The following is a 19304-nucleotide window of genomic DNA, read 5'->3' as shown; positions in this document are numbered from 1 at the left end:
TTGTTCTTGTGAGCTCTTCAGGAGTTCCAACAAGATTTAAGTCATCAACATACACTGCAATAATTGCAAATCCGATTTCTGATTTCTTAATGAAAATGCATGGGCATATAGGGTTATTCACATACCCTTCTTTTAGCAAGTATTCGCTAAGGCGATTGTACCACATGCGTCCAGATTGCTTTAATCCATACAAGGATCGTTGTAACTTGATTGAGTACATGCTACGAGGCTTTGTATTATTTGCATCAGGCAATTTAAATCCTTCGGGGATTTTCATGTATATATCATTATCCATGGATCCGTATAAATATGCTGTAATAACATCCATGAGACGCATATCCAGTCCTTCTGAGACTGCCAAACTAATTAAGAAACGAAATGTGATTGCGTCCATGACGGGAGAATATGTTTCCTCGTAGTCAATACCAGGTCTCTGCGAGAAACCTTGTGCTACTAATCGCGCTTTATATCTTATGATCTCATTATTCTCATTGCGCTTTCGTACAAATACCCATTTGTACCCAACAGGCTTTACATCTTCAGGTGTTTGAACTACAGGTCCAAAAACTTCTCGTTTTGTTAATGAGTTTAATTCTGCCTGTATAGCTTCTTTCCATTTTGGCCAATCATTTCTATGTCGACATTCTTCCACATTTCGTGGTTCGGGATCTTCATCATTTCTTATGATATCAGAGGCCACTTGGAAAGCAAAAATATTGTTAATAACAATATTATTTCGATCCCATTTTTCTCCCGTTTGTACATAACTTACTGAGATCTCACAATTTTCAGGTACCTGTGCCTCTTCAGGGGCTTCTCATTCAATATGTGGATCTTCAGGGGTTTCTTGTTCAATATGTACCTCTTCAGGGGCTTTCTGCATTATTTGTGCCTCTTCTAGGGCTATAGATTTATCAATTTTAAACTGATCAGTCATTTTGATGGCCTCTTCTAGAGTGCTAAGTTTTTCTTGGGTTCTCCTCTTCCGGGGAGTTACATCCTTTGAGCCGACAGGTCTACCACGCTTCAGGCGTATCTTAGATTCATTTGTTAACTGTCCTACAGGGACATCAATCCGTGCTGGAGTATTTGCAGCCGGGATATGTGACTTTGTCACTTTCTTTGTATCAATGAATGCATCTGGTAATTGATTTTCAAGATTTTGCAAATGAATGATCCTTTGAACTTCTAGTTCACATTGATTTGTACAAGGATCAAGATGGGTCATAGTAGATGTCTTCCAACTAATTTCTCGTCGTTCTTCAGGAATCGACTTTTCTCTCCCTAATGATGGGAAAACACTCTCATTAAAATGACAATCCGCAAAGCGGGCTGTAAAAACATCGCCTGTCAAAGGTTCAAGATATCTTATGATAGATGGAGAATCAAAACCTACATAAACCCCAAGTCTTCGTTGGGGACCCATTTTAGTGCGTTGTGTAGGTGCAATTGGTACATATACTGCACAACCAAAGATTCGTAAGTGAGAGATATTTGGTTGTTTTCCAAGCACAAGTTGTGAAAGGGAGTATTCATGGTAAGTTGTAGGTCGGATACGGACTAAAGCTGCAGCATGCATAATAGCATGTCCCCAGGCGGAAGTAGGTAATTTGGTTTTCATTAGTAATGGTCGAGCTATTAATTGGAGACGTTTGATGAAGGATTCTGCTAAACCATTCTGGGTATGGGTATGAGCAACAGGATGCTCAATATTTATCCCTACTGACATGCAATAGTCAATGAATGTTTGAGAAGTAAATTCACCAGCATTATCAAGACGTATTGTCTTAATTGGATAATCTGGAAATTGTGCTCGTAATCTGATTATTTGTGTAAGGAGTCTAGCAAAGGCTACGTTACGTGTAGAAAGGAGACAAACATGTGACCACCTAGTAGAAGCATCTATTAAGATCATAAAATAACGGAATGGTCCACATGGTGGATGGATAGGCCCACATATGTCCCCATGTATTCTTTCTAAAAAGATTGGTGACTCAGATATGACTTTAGTAAAAGATGGTCTGATTATCAATTTACCTTGTGAGCAGGCAGCACATGAGTATTCATTGGGCGAAAGAATCTTCTGGTTCTTTAGTGGATGCCCATGTGAGTGTTCGATTATTCGACGCATCATTGAAGACCCTGGGTGACCTAGCCTGTCATGCCAAAGGACAAAAACTTTTGGGTCGTTGAACTTCTGGTTCACGACAACATATGATTCAATATGCTTTATAGTTGTATGATACAACCCAGAGGAAAAAGCCGGGAGTTTTTCCATTATAAGCTTCTGGCCAGATATAATGGAAGTAATATAAAGATATTCTACATTATCTTCATTCATAGTTTCAATATGATATCCATTTCTGCGGATATCTTTAAAACTGAGCAAATTTCTTCTGGATTTGCTAGAATATAACGCGTCATTTATATGGAATCTAGTACCATTTGGCAATGTTATGTTTGCTCTTCCAGAGCCTTCAACTAAGTTTGTAGTACCAGATATGGTACTTACATTAGCTTTTATTAATGTCAATTCGAGGAAATATCTTTTATCTCGAAGAATTGTGTGCGTGGTCGCACAGTCTGCGAGACATACATCATCCTCATTCATCTTGAGACCAAATAACACATGGATTTCAGATATAACAAAAAAAACAAGGCATAATGTAAATAACAAAGTAAATAAGATGTAAATATAAGACATAATAATATATTATTTTATATATCGAGTAACATCAATCAATGCTAATTTTTTCATCATTTATCAAATGGTCTATTTTTTCATTGGGACCTCCAAAGAAATCAATGTCATAGTAGGTTAGGTCCAATCCATCACCATCGGTAAAGTTCATCTCTATCTCTTTTCCTTTAGCTTTTATTGATGCTTGGTAAAGGTCGACCAAATGTTTGGGTGTACGACAGGTACGCGACCAATGTCCCTTCATACCACATCTATAACAATTATTCTCATGGTTCTTAGGAGGTTTATCTTGTAAACGCTTCCCATTTTCTTGTATTGTCTCAGTATTGTTCCACTTCTGGTGGTGCAATGAGGCTTTCATTTTCTGAGAATTATTACTATAAGAACCATGGTATCGGGGATTTCTTCCACGACCACGACCACGTCCTCGTCCTCGTCCACGTCCACGAGTTTGGGACGATATTGCATTCACTTCAGGGAATGGTTCAGATCCAGTTGGACGAGACTGGTGATTTCTCATCAAAAGCTCATTATTTTGTTCAGCAACAAGAAGACATGATATTAATTCAGAATATTTTGTAAATCTATGCTCTCGATATTGCTGCTGCAGGAGCACATTCGAGGCATGAAACGTAGTAAAAGTTTTCTCTAACATGTCTTCCTCTATGATTTTTTTCTCCACACAGCTTTAATTGAGAGCTAATTTTGAAAAGTGCAGAGTTGTATTCACTAACAGTTTTAAAATCTTGCAACCTTAGGTGCATCCAATCATATCGAGCTTTTGGGAGAATCACAGTTTTCTGGTGGTCATATCTTTCCTTCAAATTACTCCATAGAGTAAAAGGGTCCTTTACCGTAAGATACTCATTTTTTAAACCTTCATGGAGGTGATGACGAAGGAAAATCAATGCTTTTGCGCGATCCTGCAGGGATGCTTGATTTCCTTGTTTGATCGTAGCTCCAAGGTTCATTGCATCAAGATGTAATTCAGCATCAAGGATCCAAGATAGATAGTTCTTTCCCGAAATGTCAAGTGCCACAAATTCGAGTTTTGTGATATTCGACATTGTCAAATAACTTCATATATATGACAAAACAATATTATTAAAATCAGTTATAATAACTTGATAGCATTGGTATAACTTTGATTATAAACAAAATCAAATAATTTGTTTACAACTTTTAACAATATGTAACAAAACAAATCAACAATAATATAAATATGTAAAATTTTATTCTATATAAATAACTTTAAGTGAAGATATGAGAATTACCTTCAGAGCAATTCGTGCTGATAACGTGTTATAAAACAAGGACAAATATAATGCAAATCAAAGTAATAGAGATAAAATATATCTTACTTTGATATATAATATGGAAGAAGGAATCAAATAAGAGAATTGAGAAAGTGAAAGAGAGAGAGAGAGAGAATGAGAGGAAGAGCTTTCTTTCTTTCTCGGGATGCTTTTACATGGGAGGGTAAGAAGCCTTTTATAGGCTTCATAATATGAACTCCCATTACTCATCTTAAAGATGAGTAAATGGAGTTCATAATGACCATCAATGTGGTCATTCATTTCCCTTAATTTACAACATATATATATATATATATATATATATATATATATATATATATATATATATATATATATATTTCATAATTTAATACCGTACACATACAAGTCTTCCAGTGAGAGACTTCCAATACTCAACCCTCGACACGATTTGTGTGGTTGTATAAAGATCTAACCGTTTTTCAAAACCCCGCATTTCCAATTTTGCATAACCACTCTCCTCCAACCTTCCACTACGGTACTACCCCGCACTCTCCCCAAAATTTATAGGGCTCGATCTTCTCCAATCCATCCATGGCTTCCATCTCCACCATTTCCACCTCCAATTTCTTCTGCAACAACCACTACACTGCAAAATTTTCTTCCACATCTTCGGTTCTTCAACCAAGACTCAGAATTTCAGCAGCAAATGCCGCCGTTTCAACTTCCTCCAATTATACAAGTAGGAGAACGAGTAGCGAGAGGGCGAATTTGGAGGTAGGCAGCTCGAGTAGTGCGATGGAGCAGCTGGACATCGAGCGCGGAGTTTGCTTTCCGTTCCGCAAGTACACTCCCGAGACAGTAGGGTTTTTTTGGGTGGAAGTGTTTTGATTCGTTTGTTTGTTTGTTTTTGTGTTGAATTTGGTGTGGATTTGAATTTTTGTTGTTTACGGTTAGGTGAGGAATAAGGTGTTGGAATCTAGAGGGCAGATTCTGTCTCTGGTTGGGCGCGGTGTGGAGATAGTTTGGAATTTGGGGCTGTACTGGTCGACTTTGATGTATGATTGCTTGGTGGGGCGGGACGAAGAGGTTGTTCCTTATCGAGCTCGGCAGCTGAGGAATCTGCTGTGTGATTTAGGGCCTTCCTTTATCAAAGCCGGACAGGTTTGTCAAATTTTAGCCCTAAACTCTTACTTTGTCGTTTTTTGAATCCATCGCGTTTCTATCATGGTGAGTTTTTGTTATGGTTTGAATTTGTGAATTGCTTGGCTGAATGTGGACATTCTATTTCAAAGCAATGATTTATGGTGGACTTTTTGACAAATTAAGATTTCCGATCTTCTTAATATTTGGGGATTTTTTGCTGGATTTTCACCTTTTATGATTTATGGATTGTTTTTTCATAGCTTGCTCCAAAATTAATGACTCATTTTAACTTAAATTTCCTAAAGAATCTAGAGTCCCTTGAACGGCCTTCCATTATCAAAGTAATTAGTTCACTGTTCTCTGCAACATTTTTCAAACTTTCAATTTCTCACCAAAAATTATACTTCTCGTGCAATCCTTTTTTGTGCTTTAACTGAAGATGTGTTGACAAAGGAAGATTGCTTTCTCAGTTTGGAACACCAGAAGTTATGTGTTGGGTTTTAAATTTCATTATAGAGTTAAGGCCCCAGTCAATTCACTGGTGGTAAAATGTATGTACCCTAATAGAAAGGAATGAAGTGTCTTATCTATTTTTTTTTTTTTTTGATAAGTAATGAAGTGTCTATCTATTAAACATCTTTTAACCGAGTTGCCATTCTGCCTGAGTTTTATCCCAAGTGAATTCAGGTTGTCTTTCTGAAATCAAATTTAGAAGAGTGGTTGGGAGTTTCTCGACTAGCTAACAAATTTAAAGACAATCACGTTGTCTAGCTAAGCATTTGGTCTTTTCTTTTTTAATCAGAAACACTTGGTTGTATTGATTGTACACTTACTTTATGTTAACAGGTTCTTGCTAACAGACCGGATATTATTAGGGAAGACTATATGAATGAACTCTGCATTCTTCAAGATGATGTTCCCCCTTTTCCTAATCAGGTAAAACAGCTCTAAATGGAAGCCTAGCACTTTTACAGTGGGCCATTTTTCTTTTGCCATGCTGAAACTGAACTCCTTTCACCTAGACAGCGAATGTTTTGACAATGATGTAGGTTGCTTTCGCCATTATTGAAGAGGAATTAGGCCAACCCCTTGAAGCAATTTTCAGCAAAATTTCTTCTCAGACTATAGCAGCTGCAAGTTTGGGTCAGGTTTACCGAGCTACTTTGCGTGACTCAGGGGAGGATGTCGCTATTAAGGTTGTACAAGATTCATCTGGTGATCAATTTCTTTTATCATCCTTGTGGTGGGGTGTCACTCCCACAAAAGTTGTGAACTTTTTCCATTTGCTTAATACTGCTGCTCTCCATTGCTAGATTGACTTGCTTTTCTTAAAGTTCTCAATTTTCTTGTTGCCTTATGTTCCCATGGGAATCATATGATTAAGTTTTTTGGCTATGATCTATAGATACAGTGCAAGCACAATGTTGCTGAAACACAGTATGTTGGAAATGCAACTTCCAGATCAAGACAAAGGGACATGGCTATACACATGCATGCGTATTTATCATATGAAATATGTGTTATCTTTGTTTGAATTTTTCCAAGAACCTAATAGGACAAAATAGTAAAGAGTAGAGTAATGTTTTTGAATAGATATGACAATAAAAAGGCATATTTTCTTGTTCTTCTGCACATTTTTGAAGTAAAGGTGTAGTTGGGAAAAGTGTCTAAACAAAGGTCAATCAAGAGTGTCCCAACATGCAAGTTGTTTACTGTGATTGACATTTTAAATATCTTAGCCATTTGGATATTGAATCTTTAGAGATAAAAATATGATCATAACATCCGTCCAATGTTTGTCTTATTTTCTTGTAAACACTTTTATGGAATCCATTTAGGCGTAAATGCACAAAATTGTTGCCAAGTTTTGATGTCATGGCATCACCAGTATATATCAAAGAGAAGAAGCATGAAATGTGGCAAAGTAGTTTAATTTTTTGAAGTATTCGGTCTTGTTATACAATGTCTTTGTCAAAATATCAGTCTTTGTAAAAACTGGTTTTTCCCAATGCTCCTATTTGTCTTACAACCACCATTTTCTATCAACAGCAAAGGTATTGGTGGGGAAAAAGAGCAGGTATCTCAGACTGTCCAATGATTGACGGTCCTTGGCTGTCTAGTTCAATGCAAAATAAAATAACATACTTAACCTAATTTTCCTTTTGTGTTCTGAACTGGAATGCTTTGTGTTTGTTCTGTTCTAGTCCTTTTCTAGTTAACTAGTTATTAATGGTGAAACGTTCTTTTGCTTATCAAAGCACTATTTCTGGCTCCTCTTTTATATTTAAGCATATCTATATATGTTTGTTTTTTTAATTTAACTTTGAGCTTTATAGAAGTTGCTTTTGCAACTCCAAAAAATAAAATAAAATAATTCAAACACCATAATCTATACAATAATTTTAATGCCTACAGGTGCAAAGGCCAAGGATAGAGCCTATAATCTATCGGGATCTCTTTCTCTTCCGTACTCTCGCTTCATTCTTGAATGGCATCAGTCTGCAGAAACTGGGATGCAATGCTGAACTGATCGTGGATGAATTTGGTGAGAAGCTTTTGGAGGAGCTTGATTACACCTTGGTACTTTCTGAAACTGCCTCCTCTACCTTGCAAATAGTAAAAAAAATTGTGTGTAGAGAATAGGAAAAAAAAAATGAATGTGTCTGCATCAGATAGGAGATTTGGATTTGATGCTTTTTAGCTGTATGACACTGACGTCCATTAACTTATTTGTGACCTCCATGGAAATTAAATTACCTTGCAGTTGTTGTGGTACTTTTTTGTAGTTTTGGTTTTTACTCCATTTCTTTCCTTTACCAGGAAGCTCGTAATCTTGAAGATTTTCTGGAGAACTTTAAAAATGATCCTACTGTCAAAATCCCCCGGGTTTACAAAAAGCTTTCTGGTTCACGTGTTTTAGTCATGGAATGGATTGATGGTATTCGGTGCACTGATCCACAGGTTTGGATGTCGGGATAGATGATGACCATTAGTATGGTGTTATATTAATTTCCTATTGCAACATTGCGAGAGATAGCTCACTTTTTTTTTTCTTCCATTCTATTCAGGCTATTAAGGAAGCGGGTATTGATGTAAATGGATTTTTGACAGTTGGAGTGAGTGCTGCTTTGCGACAATTGCTAGAATTTGGGTTATTCCATGGAGACCCACATCCTGGAAATATTTTTGCTATGCGTGATGGACGTATTGCGTATGTGGACTTTGGTAATGTTGCTGTGCTCAGTCAGGTGAATCTTATGTGCTTCAAAGATATTCAATGGGAATTATCCTATAAGTAGATATGTCCTGATTAGCTCTTAGCTTTGATATAGAATGAATCATCTCCTCCTTTCTGGATATTTTCTTAAGGAACAGTAAAACTGGATTTACTTGGCAGTACATCTAGATTGTCTCTTTTCCCATCTGCTTATGCACACAAGTCTACATGAGGGGGCTATGTTTGATGAGACTGCACAGGAAAAGTTCAATGTCAAACATGTATCTAGCTTAAAGGAAGATAAACCAAATGACTGGATTTTCAATACTAAGGAAAATCTGCCTGTGTTGCAAAATTGGAACTTTTTCTCAAACAGGTCTTTTTTTACTGCACTCATCACTTTGATGATTTCTCTCTTTCTCTCTCTCTCTCCCTGATTTTAATGGATAATAAAGTTGTCAGAATAATCGAGTGGTCAACATAAGCAATATTAACAAAGGATGAGAAGGAGATTAGAAGATGAAGAGGGAATAAAACCATATTTATGTCTCGAACTCTCTCCCCAGAAAGTGTGCAAACAAGAAGGTAAATAATTGAACATAACAAAATGTGAAATAAAGGGAACTGCCCCTCTGCCCGACATTGATTCTCATTAGCAATAATATTTTCATGTAGATATAACCCTAAAGGGTAAGTAGGAGTAAGAATTGTCTGTCCATCCAAAAAGTTTGAAGGAAGAAAATAGATGGATGGAAGGTAAACTAGTCACCCTTGAAGGTGGAACAAACTTGTAAATAATATAAGGAGTACAAATCTAACTAATTGGTATATTTTCCCCGGTGAAAAGTGAAAACGAATCTATGTTCATAGTCATACTGTTCAAGGGTATGACTTCTACTAATGGCTGATTTTTTTAACAAAATGAGTTCATAGGACATCCTTGATGCCTAGTTCAAGTAGCAAGGAGTTGGGTTGGAAATATGGGAGATTCCAGGGTTGAATTCTAGTAAAGACAAAAAAAGAAGGATACCTATCAGAAAAAACAAGAACAATTTTGAGCCAATAATTTCATAAAGTCAAGAATGATTATGACCAAGGGTGTTGAAGGAAATGTTTGAAAAAATAACAAGTATTAAACAGGCAAGAAATCTTGGAACTTAAAAGGGGAAAAAACTTTACAAAGCATGTACAAAAACCCCATAGAATGAAGAAGAATGTTTACCCAATAACTTATACCTTCGTATTCCTTTTTTTTTTTTTCCAGCAAAATAAACAGATTTTGATAGATGCGGTTGTCCATGCTGTAAATGAGGACTATGTTGAGATGGCAAATGATTTTACTAGGCTTGGTTTCCTTGCTAGTGGGACTGATGTTGCCCCCATTATTCCAGCACTAGAAGCAATTTGGCAGAACTCATCTGGAAAAGGACTCTCTGACTTTAATTTCCGAAGTGTTACTGGTGCATTTCATATCCTATTCTTGTTTATGTTCTATTTCATGGTCTATTCATTTAGGGTGCTTATCTAGGTATGTTCCTTAAGTTGTCTAACAAAATGCTGTGTTGTAGGTATAAATTAGCAATGGACCCAAAAAAAAAAAAAAACAAAAACACAAGTTAAATCAAGTTAAGAGTTAATTCTACTGTATATTGTGGATCCAGTTAAGAGTTAAGACTTGTGCTGTACATGCTGCAGGGAAGTTCAATCAATTGGTTTACCAATATCCCATTCGTATACCAGAGAGGTTTTCTCTCGTCATCCGTTCTTTGTTGACTCAAGAGGGCATCTGTTTTACACTGAAACCAGATTTCAAATTTCTTGAGGTGAACAGTTTTTGTTTCTTGTTTTTTCATTATGATATTGTATTTTATTTTGGATTTTTTTATTTATGGTAATTGCATGATGAAACTTCTGAACTACTAGGAAGGGGCCAAGGGTATCAGTAGTGGTATAATCTGTAATCCTCTCAAGCACTGTGGTTGGAACTGATTAGTTTTCCTTCTAGTTTGAATTTGATTGTCATTCTGCTGGTTATGCACAGCATATGGGCACCAAAACAGCGGGTTAAAAATCATATCACCTAACTCGTTTTGTCTGCACATAATTCTTTTTTCCCCTCTTTTTTCAGTAAGCTTGGGCTCTCAACTATGTTTAAGGTTTGAGACAGTCTCAGCCTGTCAAGATTTTCTGTAGCTCAAACTTTGTTCAACTGCAGTCAGGCTGCAATCCCTGTAGTGATTCTGAGGCCACTGGCTGAGCAAAAATTCATCCTCCAGAGGATGCAGCTACCTAAAGCTTATGGAAAACCTTAGGATAGTTTCCATGCTCTCTTATTTCATATACATCAGAAGATGAAAAGAAGAAAACGTAAAAGACAGAAGAAATCATTTTTTCCTTCTATTGAACAAATGACTATAATTATCTGATTACTTAGGGCTCATCTTAGTTTGGTTCTTGGTGATGCATGCTAATTCACATTTCTTAAAGATACTTCTTTTTGGATAAATATATCATAGAAAAACGCCAAAGTGGAGTAGACCTAGTACATCATAAAGATTTTTAAACCTTCTTGTCAATGCGTGCTTGGACAGAGCTGTACAAGTCAATATGACTCTGTTTATGAATTACAAACAACGGCTTCCTTGTTACCCTTGAAATTGAACTGTTTCAACAGCTGAATGCCTTTTCCTTTTAATATTTATATATCATCTCGTTTTCTTTACAACACATTCATTGATAACAAGCAGTCTTCTAGGTTGCCTATCCATATGTGGCAAAGCGCCTTTTAACAGACCCAAATCCTGCTCTACGTGAACGCCTCATACAGGTATGTCCAAAACCATTCTTAATGACTCCATTTGTCACATGACTTGCCCTGGTAACAAGGCAAAGGATATTCTTTCAAACCATTTCCTTTCCCAATGATCTGATTCGGGTTTCAGGTTCTTTTCAAAGATGGTGTTTTCCAGTGGAAACGCCTTGAAAACCTTATTGTTCTAGCAAAGGAAAATGTGGCCAAGATGAGCAGCAACCCTGCATTAAAAGTGAAGCACACGTCTGTATCTTGTCATGTCTCTCTCATCTTGTTTCCCATCCTGCTTGTGAGTAATATCGACCGATATTTACATCCGTTCCCTTTTTCCAGAAAAAGCTCCAGAGACCTGCAAGTTGAAAGGAAACTGGACCTCACAGATACGATCAAGGATGGAGCTCGCCTTTTCCTGATCGACGAAGGAATCCGCCGCCAGCTTCTCCTTGCCTTGACTGAAGATTCCAAGCTTCACATCCAAGAGGTTAATAATTTCTGAAAACTCTTCTTCTTTATCCATCGTTGTAAGTTCATAATACCATTCATCACATGATTGCTGAAACATCAATCCTTCTTCCATAGCTTGTTGATGTGTATAGATTGGTGGAAGGAGACATAGACATACCCTCAGTTGCTCTGGAAGTAGCAAGAGGTAAACTTTCATTGAACCTCTAAACCTCACATCTTCACTCATAGATTGATCCGATCTAATCCTCAATCTTCCATCCTTGGTTTTACAGACTTGCCTGCTGTTGCCCGCGATGTCATGCTTTCATGGAGTGCATCAGTCTTATCAGACAGATGATTATTGTCTTCTGGGTTCCTGCTAACATGAGAGCTTCATCATCTCAATTGGATGGATGCTGTCAGCCTCTACAATTTCTAGTAAGAAAATGTTAAATGCTGAAACATTAAAGCTATATCCTCTGTATAGAAACTGTTTTTATATAAAATGCTGATAAAATCTTCCGGGATTCAAACAGATACAGAAAAACTTTGAGATGTCAAAAAAAAAAATTATAGCTTCAGCTTCCCTTTAGGTTTTTCCAGATTAGTCTATTCTTCGCCTTCTTTTCCCCTTTTGAGCTTTTGGACAGCTAACAGTTCAGCCATTAGTGGAGCTTCTGTATTCCTTAATTGTCCATGAAACTGCATCGCTGTGTCTTATGTTTCAGGTACTCCAAACAGGTCTCTAGGGGGAGGAAAATTTATTGTCCTCCTACAAACTTGGGTCTTGACAATATTTTAATAACTATTTTTTAAAAACATTTTACGAACAAATTTTTTGTCTGAAACTCTGAAGATAATTTATAATCTATTCTTTATATTTTTCATTACTTTTTTTACAACATTCTCCTTTTTTTTTAAAAAAAAATTCTTAAAATATTTCAATTTGAATATCATATCCAAATAAAATGATATTATAAGCATTATATTGGAATGGATATGTTATTTCATCTTATATTTAGATTGTAAAAAGAGTAAAAAAATAGGATGAAAACAAATTTATGATTAAAATATTTAAATTCATAAATAAAAAATATTGCTATATGTAGAAAATATATATCGAATATTATATTAAATAATAACGTATATTAGTATTATTTTATAATATTATATATAGTTAATTTCTTGTAAGTTTAACCTTTTTTTTTTAATCAACAAAATGAATAATATACACAAATAAATAAAAATTGATACTTACACAAACGATGTTGAATATAAAATATGATAATTGTTAGGATAAAATATATCGTCTCACTTTTTATTCTAGTTTATATTATATATAGAAACGAAGATAACCTTTAAAAAAATAAATATATAAAACACGATAAAAAGCAAAGACTTAAAATTTCAAAATTTTTTATAGCAAACAATATTTCTAAAAACCTCGATTATTATGCTTCTCATTCTAATCAATGATAATCAACAAAAATATTAAATTATTGTCAAGAAACTTTAAATTTCAACACAAATATTGAATTATTCTCAATAAACTGTCTTTGGTTTTGTGTTTATATATTTATTTAATTTTTTAATTGAATATTAAGTCCATATCTTTTTTTTTTTTTTCATTTTTTTCTCTAATAAATATTTTGTAAGTTATTTTAGATTTTTAATCAATTGGTTCAACCATATAAAAGAATACCCACATGTAAAAAGGAAAAAAAAATCTATTGATATATATTTATATTTTTTTAAATATTTATTTTTGTAGGCATATTTATTCCAATTTTATTGAATATCTTTTATCATGTAAGAAGACTATTTTTGACTGTTTATTTTTATAGATTTCTGAATAAAAATTAGAGACCTAAAATTATTATTATTATTATTATTATTATTATATTTTTTTTTATAGAAAGCAACATCCCTCGTAACGACGAAACCATGGTTGTTATAATCCTAATTCTAATTGATGACAATGACAAAAATTAATGTCTTGTCAAACAAAATTTCAACGCAAAATATCCAATTTTGTCAAGAAATTTGTTTTTTTTTTAATGTTTCATTTTTTAATTGATTGATAATAATGACAAAATCCACGCGGTGCAAAGCAAGATTTCAACATAAATATTGAATTATCTTAGTTTCTTAGTATGTTCATATGAAAAAAAATCATAAAATTTAAATTCAAATTTATAAAATATAAATTTTAAATAGTTATTTAAAAATAATTAATATTTCACACATTTTTTATCCATCATATTAGGTATTACTTTTGAGTTAACATTTGATTGATAAGCGTATAAAATTTAGTTTTTTTGTAGGCCCATATGAAAAAAAAATTATAAAATTTAAATTCAAATTCAAATTTATAAAATATAAATTTTAAGTAGTTATTTAAAATTAATTAATATTTTATACATTTTGTGATCGATCATATTAGGTATTATTTTTGAGTTAATATTTGATAGATAAAGTGCATAAAATTTAGAATTATTTTTAAAAGGTTTTTATTTTATAATTATTTTTAGATGAGCGTGTAGAAATATATTTTATTTTTATCTTTTCTAATAAATATTTTGAGAGTCATTTTATATTTTTATGAAAAGGAAAGAATATATATATATAATATTCTTATTAAACATTTATTTTTTAAACATATTTATTCCAATTTTACTGTTAGACCCTTTATCAAGTATGAAGACTATTTTAGTATTTTTATCTAATGTCCATTTTTATAGATTTGTGACCAATTATGTATCTTTCCTTTTTTTTTTCTTTTAAGTCTATTATATGTCATTAAAAAGCTCTAAAATATAATTTTTCCCTTTTTATAACTTTATTTATTCAGGGAAGATAAAAATTTTAATTATTTTAATTCTATATAAATTTATTTATTCATAAAAAATAAAAAATAAAAAAATGGAAGTGACTGTATGAAAAGGGCATTTAGGTCATTAAAGGATGGGGATCGCTCTTTCCTTTTACCTTTTTATCCTTCTTTTGGAAAAGAGAGACTCAGAGACATGGTACAGACCCTACCTACTCCCAAACAGACCTCATCTCTCTCTCTCCTCTCTTCTCTCTTCCCAATCACCCACCGTACTCTCTTCATCCTCCCCAGAACCCACCACTCTCTCTCCCTCTGAAGGTAAAAGTCAAAACCCCTCCTTTCCATTTTCATCTGTTTTTGATCTGATTTCTCTTCAACTTCTGTTACAGTAATCATTTTGCTTGTTTCATTCATCTTTTGATTTGTTGTTGGGAGCCCTTGTACTCTGACCTCTCTCTGATTGCCGATTGGTGTTGTCACGATTTTATCGATCTTTGCCTGTTTGATTGGATGATTTGTTGATTGATATGTAGTGGGTGTTGACTAATTCTTCTTTAGCGAAAACCGTTTGGTCAATTTCATTTTTGCTTTTGCCATCCAAACCGCTTGCTACTGGGGATCAAGATTGATTTCTTTGCATGCTGAATTTCGATAATCCCAAAATTTTAGCACAATTTCACTGAATTTCCAATTTACTGTAGGATTTTCGGCCAATTTTTGGAATTATAAAGCTGCCAATTTTTCTTTTTGTTGAATTGGGAGCATCTGATTTGTGGTTTAGATGAACTTTATGGTAATTCATTTCAGGGGTTTTCCTATTATTGGGAAAGTTATCAAGAGTCTCATTCTCCAATTTAAGCTCTATCTAGGGTTCGTTCTTCCATTAAATAACGGGTGTCTTGGTCTTCTTCTCTCTATGTTGACCCACTTCCTTTTTGTGATGCTTTCTACTTTATCAAACCACGCTTTCTCACTGAGCCGAGAATCATCCAAGACAAATTTTCCTTGGGTTATCCTCAGTCGGTGCTATCTCAATCTTCCCACCGATGCATTTTTTATTTATTTTTATGTTTTAGTTTTTATTCTATTTTGTTGGCATGTCCTCTTTTCTGTTAGACTGTCTATCTGCTCAATTGAATGTGGGTTAATTCAAATCAAGTTTTAGCAATGGTTCATCTGTGGCTTGTTGCCTACTGTAATTTATCTATGTGGAAAATATTGTATGCATTTTGTTTTGTTTTCTTCTATTTTAGAAAATCAAAGAGATTGCATGCAGTTAAGCTTGATTTTGTGGGTATGGTATTTCAGCCTATTTGAGGCATTAATAGCTGTGGAGAATCGGTTCTTGAGTCTTTTCTCAGATTGGTATCACTTCTTGCCTGCGGCTTACCAATTAGAGGTTTTTGTTTTCTCTTTATTTGGAATTTCATTGAGGTGTGGGGGCTATTACTTCTCTGATCTCAGTGTTTTCTTTGAGCTGATTTGCTGCTCTATTGATAAAATAAGAGTGAACAGCCATAAAAAAGATCAAGATCGGACCTTCAGCTGCTATAAAAAGAGTTGATTGGAAGTTTGACATTGTTGCCCTCTTTTCTATTACGGTTGTCTGTCTAAAATGTAGAAATATTGCTATTTTTTGGCATGGTCTCATTCCTTCATCTACTTGTGATTTCTATTAATGGTCCTTTTTCTTTTTACAGGTGCAGCTATGTATGATGGGATGATATGAATAGATCAAGAGCTTGTTCTATTTGATTTTAATGAACATGCTTAGTTGGTTTGTACTTTGTATTTTCTCCTAGTGTTCTTTGGTTTATTCTGCATTTCTGACCCAGAGAGGAAGGTGGATACTGTGTGCTTGTGGATTTTATTGTGAATATTTTCTTAATGGCTTTTGAATATTTTTTTGGAACGCTGGATCACCCCAAAACTTTCAACATGGACAATGTTCAGTTGGACACCAATTGGGAAGATGTGACTTGTCCTATATGTTTGGATTTCCCTCATAATGGTGTACTTCTCCAATGCTCATCTTATGAGAAAGGATGCCGTCCTTTTGTTTGTGACACAGACCACTTGCACTCGAATTGTCTTGAACGATTCAAAAGTGCATATGGGATGTCATCTGAGTTGAAATCCCCTTCAACATCTGATGCTGATGCTGATGCTGCTGCTGCTGCTTCCGCAGAAAACATCCAACAGTTGTCTGAAGACAGCTGCAGACCAACTTGCCCCTTGTGTAGAGGGGAAGTTACTGGGTGGATTGTTGTTGATAAGGCCCGGGAACAACTGGATGAGAAAAAGCGTTGTTGTGCAGAGGAACGATGTGCATTTATGGGAACTTATTTGGAACTTCGGAACCATGCTCAATTGGAGCATCCTCATGCTCGTCCATCAAAAATTGATCCTGCAAGGCAGCTTGACTGGGAGAATTTCCAGCAATCCTCTGAAATCATAGATGTTTTGAGCACCATTCATTCAGAAGTCCCTCGTGGTGTGGTTTTGGGAGACTATGTGATTGAATATGGGGATGATGAAACTGGAGATGAATTTGAGGACTTTCCTGGGGATGAAGGCAACTGGTGGACATCCTGTATTTTGTATCAGGTATTTGATAATTTTAGGGCTTCTAGAAACAGAAGAAGGGCAAGAGTCAGTGATGCCAGAAGAGGGAGTCGGCGTTCAAGTTATGACACTTCAAATTCTGATGAGGGTTCTGTGACATCTGTTGAATTTCCAGAGTATAGAGCCGATGAGACCGATGATGAGTTAGTGAGTACAAGTAGTGGATCGAGGGGCAGCACTGGACATCGCAGGTCGGTATAAATTTTTTATTCTGCTCCCTTTCTTTTCCATGAGATGCCTCTCCATGTTTAGTTGATCACGAATTTCAGACCTTAGTTCTATGACATGTGGTTCATGATTTTGGCAAGTTTGTTATTTCCCATGTATAAGGTTCCCACTACATCATGAGTCTTCTAGCCCATTGATGTCTGGTGTGCTTTGCTGTTCTATACTCTCATGCAAGGTTGAGAGTTCAAGACCAATGAATATATTAGTAGCGTTTTTCTTGGTGGGACTGGGAAGGGTGTTAGGTAGTCATTTTATGTGAATATGCTTGTTCAGAAGTTTTTACATGAATAACAAGAAACATAAAAGGTTTGTCTGCAATTCCATTTATGCATCTATTTGAAATGTTATGGGATGAAGCCATGGCTCCCTCCACTCCAACATTCCAAATTTGTCTTTTCTCCATATGTTCTTTCGCAGACCTCAGCCTGTTCTACCCTTTCTGAAACATCTCCTCAATTTCCATTGTCTTAATATCTCTTCAATTAATATTCCGTGTAGTAGATGATGAATGGAGCTATTTAAGTTACCGCATGAGAAAATATAGTGCTGAAACTGTCATGGTTTTTCATCTGAATTTTTTTAAAGGCTGTATTCTTTTGATTTATTCAATGCAAAATCACTTAGGTCTGGCTACTGTTTGTATTTCACAGTTCTCGAAGACGCCGTTCTCGCTTCTATGACAATTAGGTATGCACTAGCATGGATATATAGCTTTTGTATTCTCTTTCATTCTGGCTTTATTTTAGTGTACAAAGAACCAAATCATATCTTTTTTCAAATCCAATTACAAATAACTGTACAAGGCAGGAGTTGTGAGAGGGGTTTGCCCCCATGTCATAAAGCTTTGGTTATATAACTCCTCAAGTCTGCTCTGTGTTTTAATAGAAATGGAGTGAAACAGCAGACAGAAAGAAAGGCTTTTAAGGCGATGATCCACTGCAAATGGAAATCATCTTTCATGCTTTCTCCAGCTCGAGTTACTGTTTAGGTCATTGAAGCATGTAAGAGCTACATCCCGATGGAATTTCCTTGCTTTGTAATTAGGTTTGCCAGTTAGAAATGACTTCCAAACTCACCTTCACTATGCAGTGTGATTATGCTGTGACCGGTTTGGTTGTCTAAGTTTGTCTTTCATCAAGTACATTAAGTAGGCTCTTTTTTGCCCCTTTTTTCAATAGAAGCTTGAAGAGATGAAACTCTCACTAACCTGGATAGTCCTGCTGGTTTCAACTGATGACTGACATATTTTGTTTTACTGCATTACTGATATCTGGGTATGAATGTATTCGGATCAATCAGTAATGTGCTGTTTATTCTATTTTACCTTGCGGTTGCTGCTGTTTACAAAAGAATGGATTGTGCTTAGATTCTTCTGTATGGTCTCTTCCATCTGCCATTGTTCTGGGGGGTTGAGGAGAGGAAACCCACAAGTATGTTTACACAAGTTTGGTTTGGAAATGGTCACAACACCATCATCTGACGTCCCTGTGGGGCTCAAAAGAGGCTGTACCCACCCAATCCTAATACATTGCTAGGGTATTTTCTTATGGATTAGTTGCTCAGTTAGTATGCTTTTATGGCAGTGTAAAATTGTACCACATTGGCCTCCTGTTTCATGAAGTGAGCATCTATTTCCAATTGGAAACACAGCAGAGTCCTGTTTGGAATAGTGTTTTAATTTAATGCGTTTAGTGACAGAAGTAAACGCTTGATTATTTTACAAATTTTCATTCAATAAAAATTTGTTTTTCAAAGCAGGGGCCTTTTTGTTTGTTTAAGATATGGATGAGTCATGTTACGTAATGTGACTATGTGAGGCTTATGAAATGAGAGTTTTATTCAAACGTTATCATGGTTGAGAAAGTAAAAGGATCTAGTGGGGAATATTTTCAAAAAACTGGTTTTGACAACAAATAACAAAGAGGCATCTAAGCTTTTAACATTCAAGGAGCTCTCTCACCAAGGCTTTTCAGCTTCTGGGTCAGAGAACTCTTCTCATGTTATTCTCTCATAATTTGAGGTTG

The 19304-nt window shown here is 35.2% G+C and overlaps 2 protein-coding genes across 5 annotated transcripts; both read left to right on the top strand.

Moving 5' to 3' along the window:
- Window positions 1-4449: 4449 nt before the first annotated feature.
- Window positions 4450-12196, top strand: LOC100244035 (protein ACTIVITY OF BC1 COMPLEX KINASE 1, chloroplastic). Its single transcript, XM_002280645.5, has 14 exons — window positions 4450-4836; window positions 4933-5139; window positions 5968-6057; window positions 6171-6317; window positions 7537-7701; window positions 7942-8082; window positions 8190-8369; window positions 9603-9798; window positions 10034-10161; window positions 11094-11165; window positions 11281-11393; window positions 11484-11631; window positions 11730-11799; window positions 11888-12196. Exons 1-14 carry the CDS (start codon window positions 4570-4572, stop codon window positions 11950-11952), a joined length of 1989 nt encoding a protein of 662 aa, XP_002280681.2. The 5' UTR covers window positions 4450-4569; the 3' UTR covers window positions 11953-12196.
- Window positions 12197-14575: 2379 nt separating this feature from the next.
- On the top strand, window positions 14576-18494 carry LOC100250872 (uncharacterized). Of its 4 annotated transcripts, XM_059736160.1 has the most exons (5): window positions 14607-14745; window positions 15736-15826; window positions 16128-17243; window positions 17931-17967; window positions 18166-18494. In XM_059736160.1, the coding sequence occupies exons 3-4, from the start codon at window positions 16315-16317 to the stop codon at window positions 17965-17967; spliced, it is 966 nt and encodes a 321-aa protein (XP_059592143.1). In that variant the 5' UTR covers window positions 14607-14745; window positions 15736-15826; window positions 16128-16314; the 3' UTR covers window positions 18166-18494. The 4 variants fall into 4 exon arrangements, with proteins under 4 accessions (XP_002282756.1, XP_010648424.1, XP_059592143.1 ...); XM_010650122.3 differs by lacking the exon at window positions 15736-15826 and having other exon boundaries at window positions 14586-14745; XM_010650123.3 differs by having other exon boundaries at window positions 17931-18494.
- Window positions 18495-19304: the final 810 nt, after the last annotated feature.

The sequence above is a fragment of the Vitis vinifera genome, chromosome 4 (assembly GCF_030704535.1).
Source record: "Vitis vinifera cultivar Pinot Noir 40024 chromosome 4, ASM3070453v1".
NCBI classification, from domain to species: Eukaryota; Viridiplantae; Streptophyta; class Magnoliopsida; order Vitales; family Vitaceae; genus Vitis; species Vitis vinifera.
This window is presented reverse-complemented; position numbering and strand designations above follow the sequence as displayed.

Excerpts from the sequence above, each read along its gene's own strand:
- LOC100244035 (XM_002280645.5), top strand. The coding sequence starts at position 4,570 with ATGGCTTCCATCTCCACCATTTCCACCTCCAATTTCTTCTGCAACAAC. Across the intron at positions 11,394-11,483 it reads GCATTAAAAGTGAAGCACAC|AAAAAGCTCCAGAGACCTGC; the intron begins GTCTGTATCTTG and ends CCCTTTTTCCAG. Across the intron at positions 11,800-11,887 it reads TGCTCTGGAAGTAGCAAGAG|ACTTGCCTGCTGTTGCCCGC; the intron begins GTAAACTTTCAT and ends TTGGTTTTACAG.
- LOC100250872 (XM_002282720.5), top strand. The coding sequence starts at position 16,315 with ATGGCTTTTGAATATTTTTTTGGAACGCTGGATCACCCCAAAACTTTC. Across the intron at positions 17,244-17,930 it reads GGCAGCACTGGACATCGCAG|TTCTCGAAGACGCCGTTCTC; the intron begins GTCGGTATAAAT and ends TGTATTTCACAG.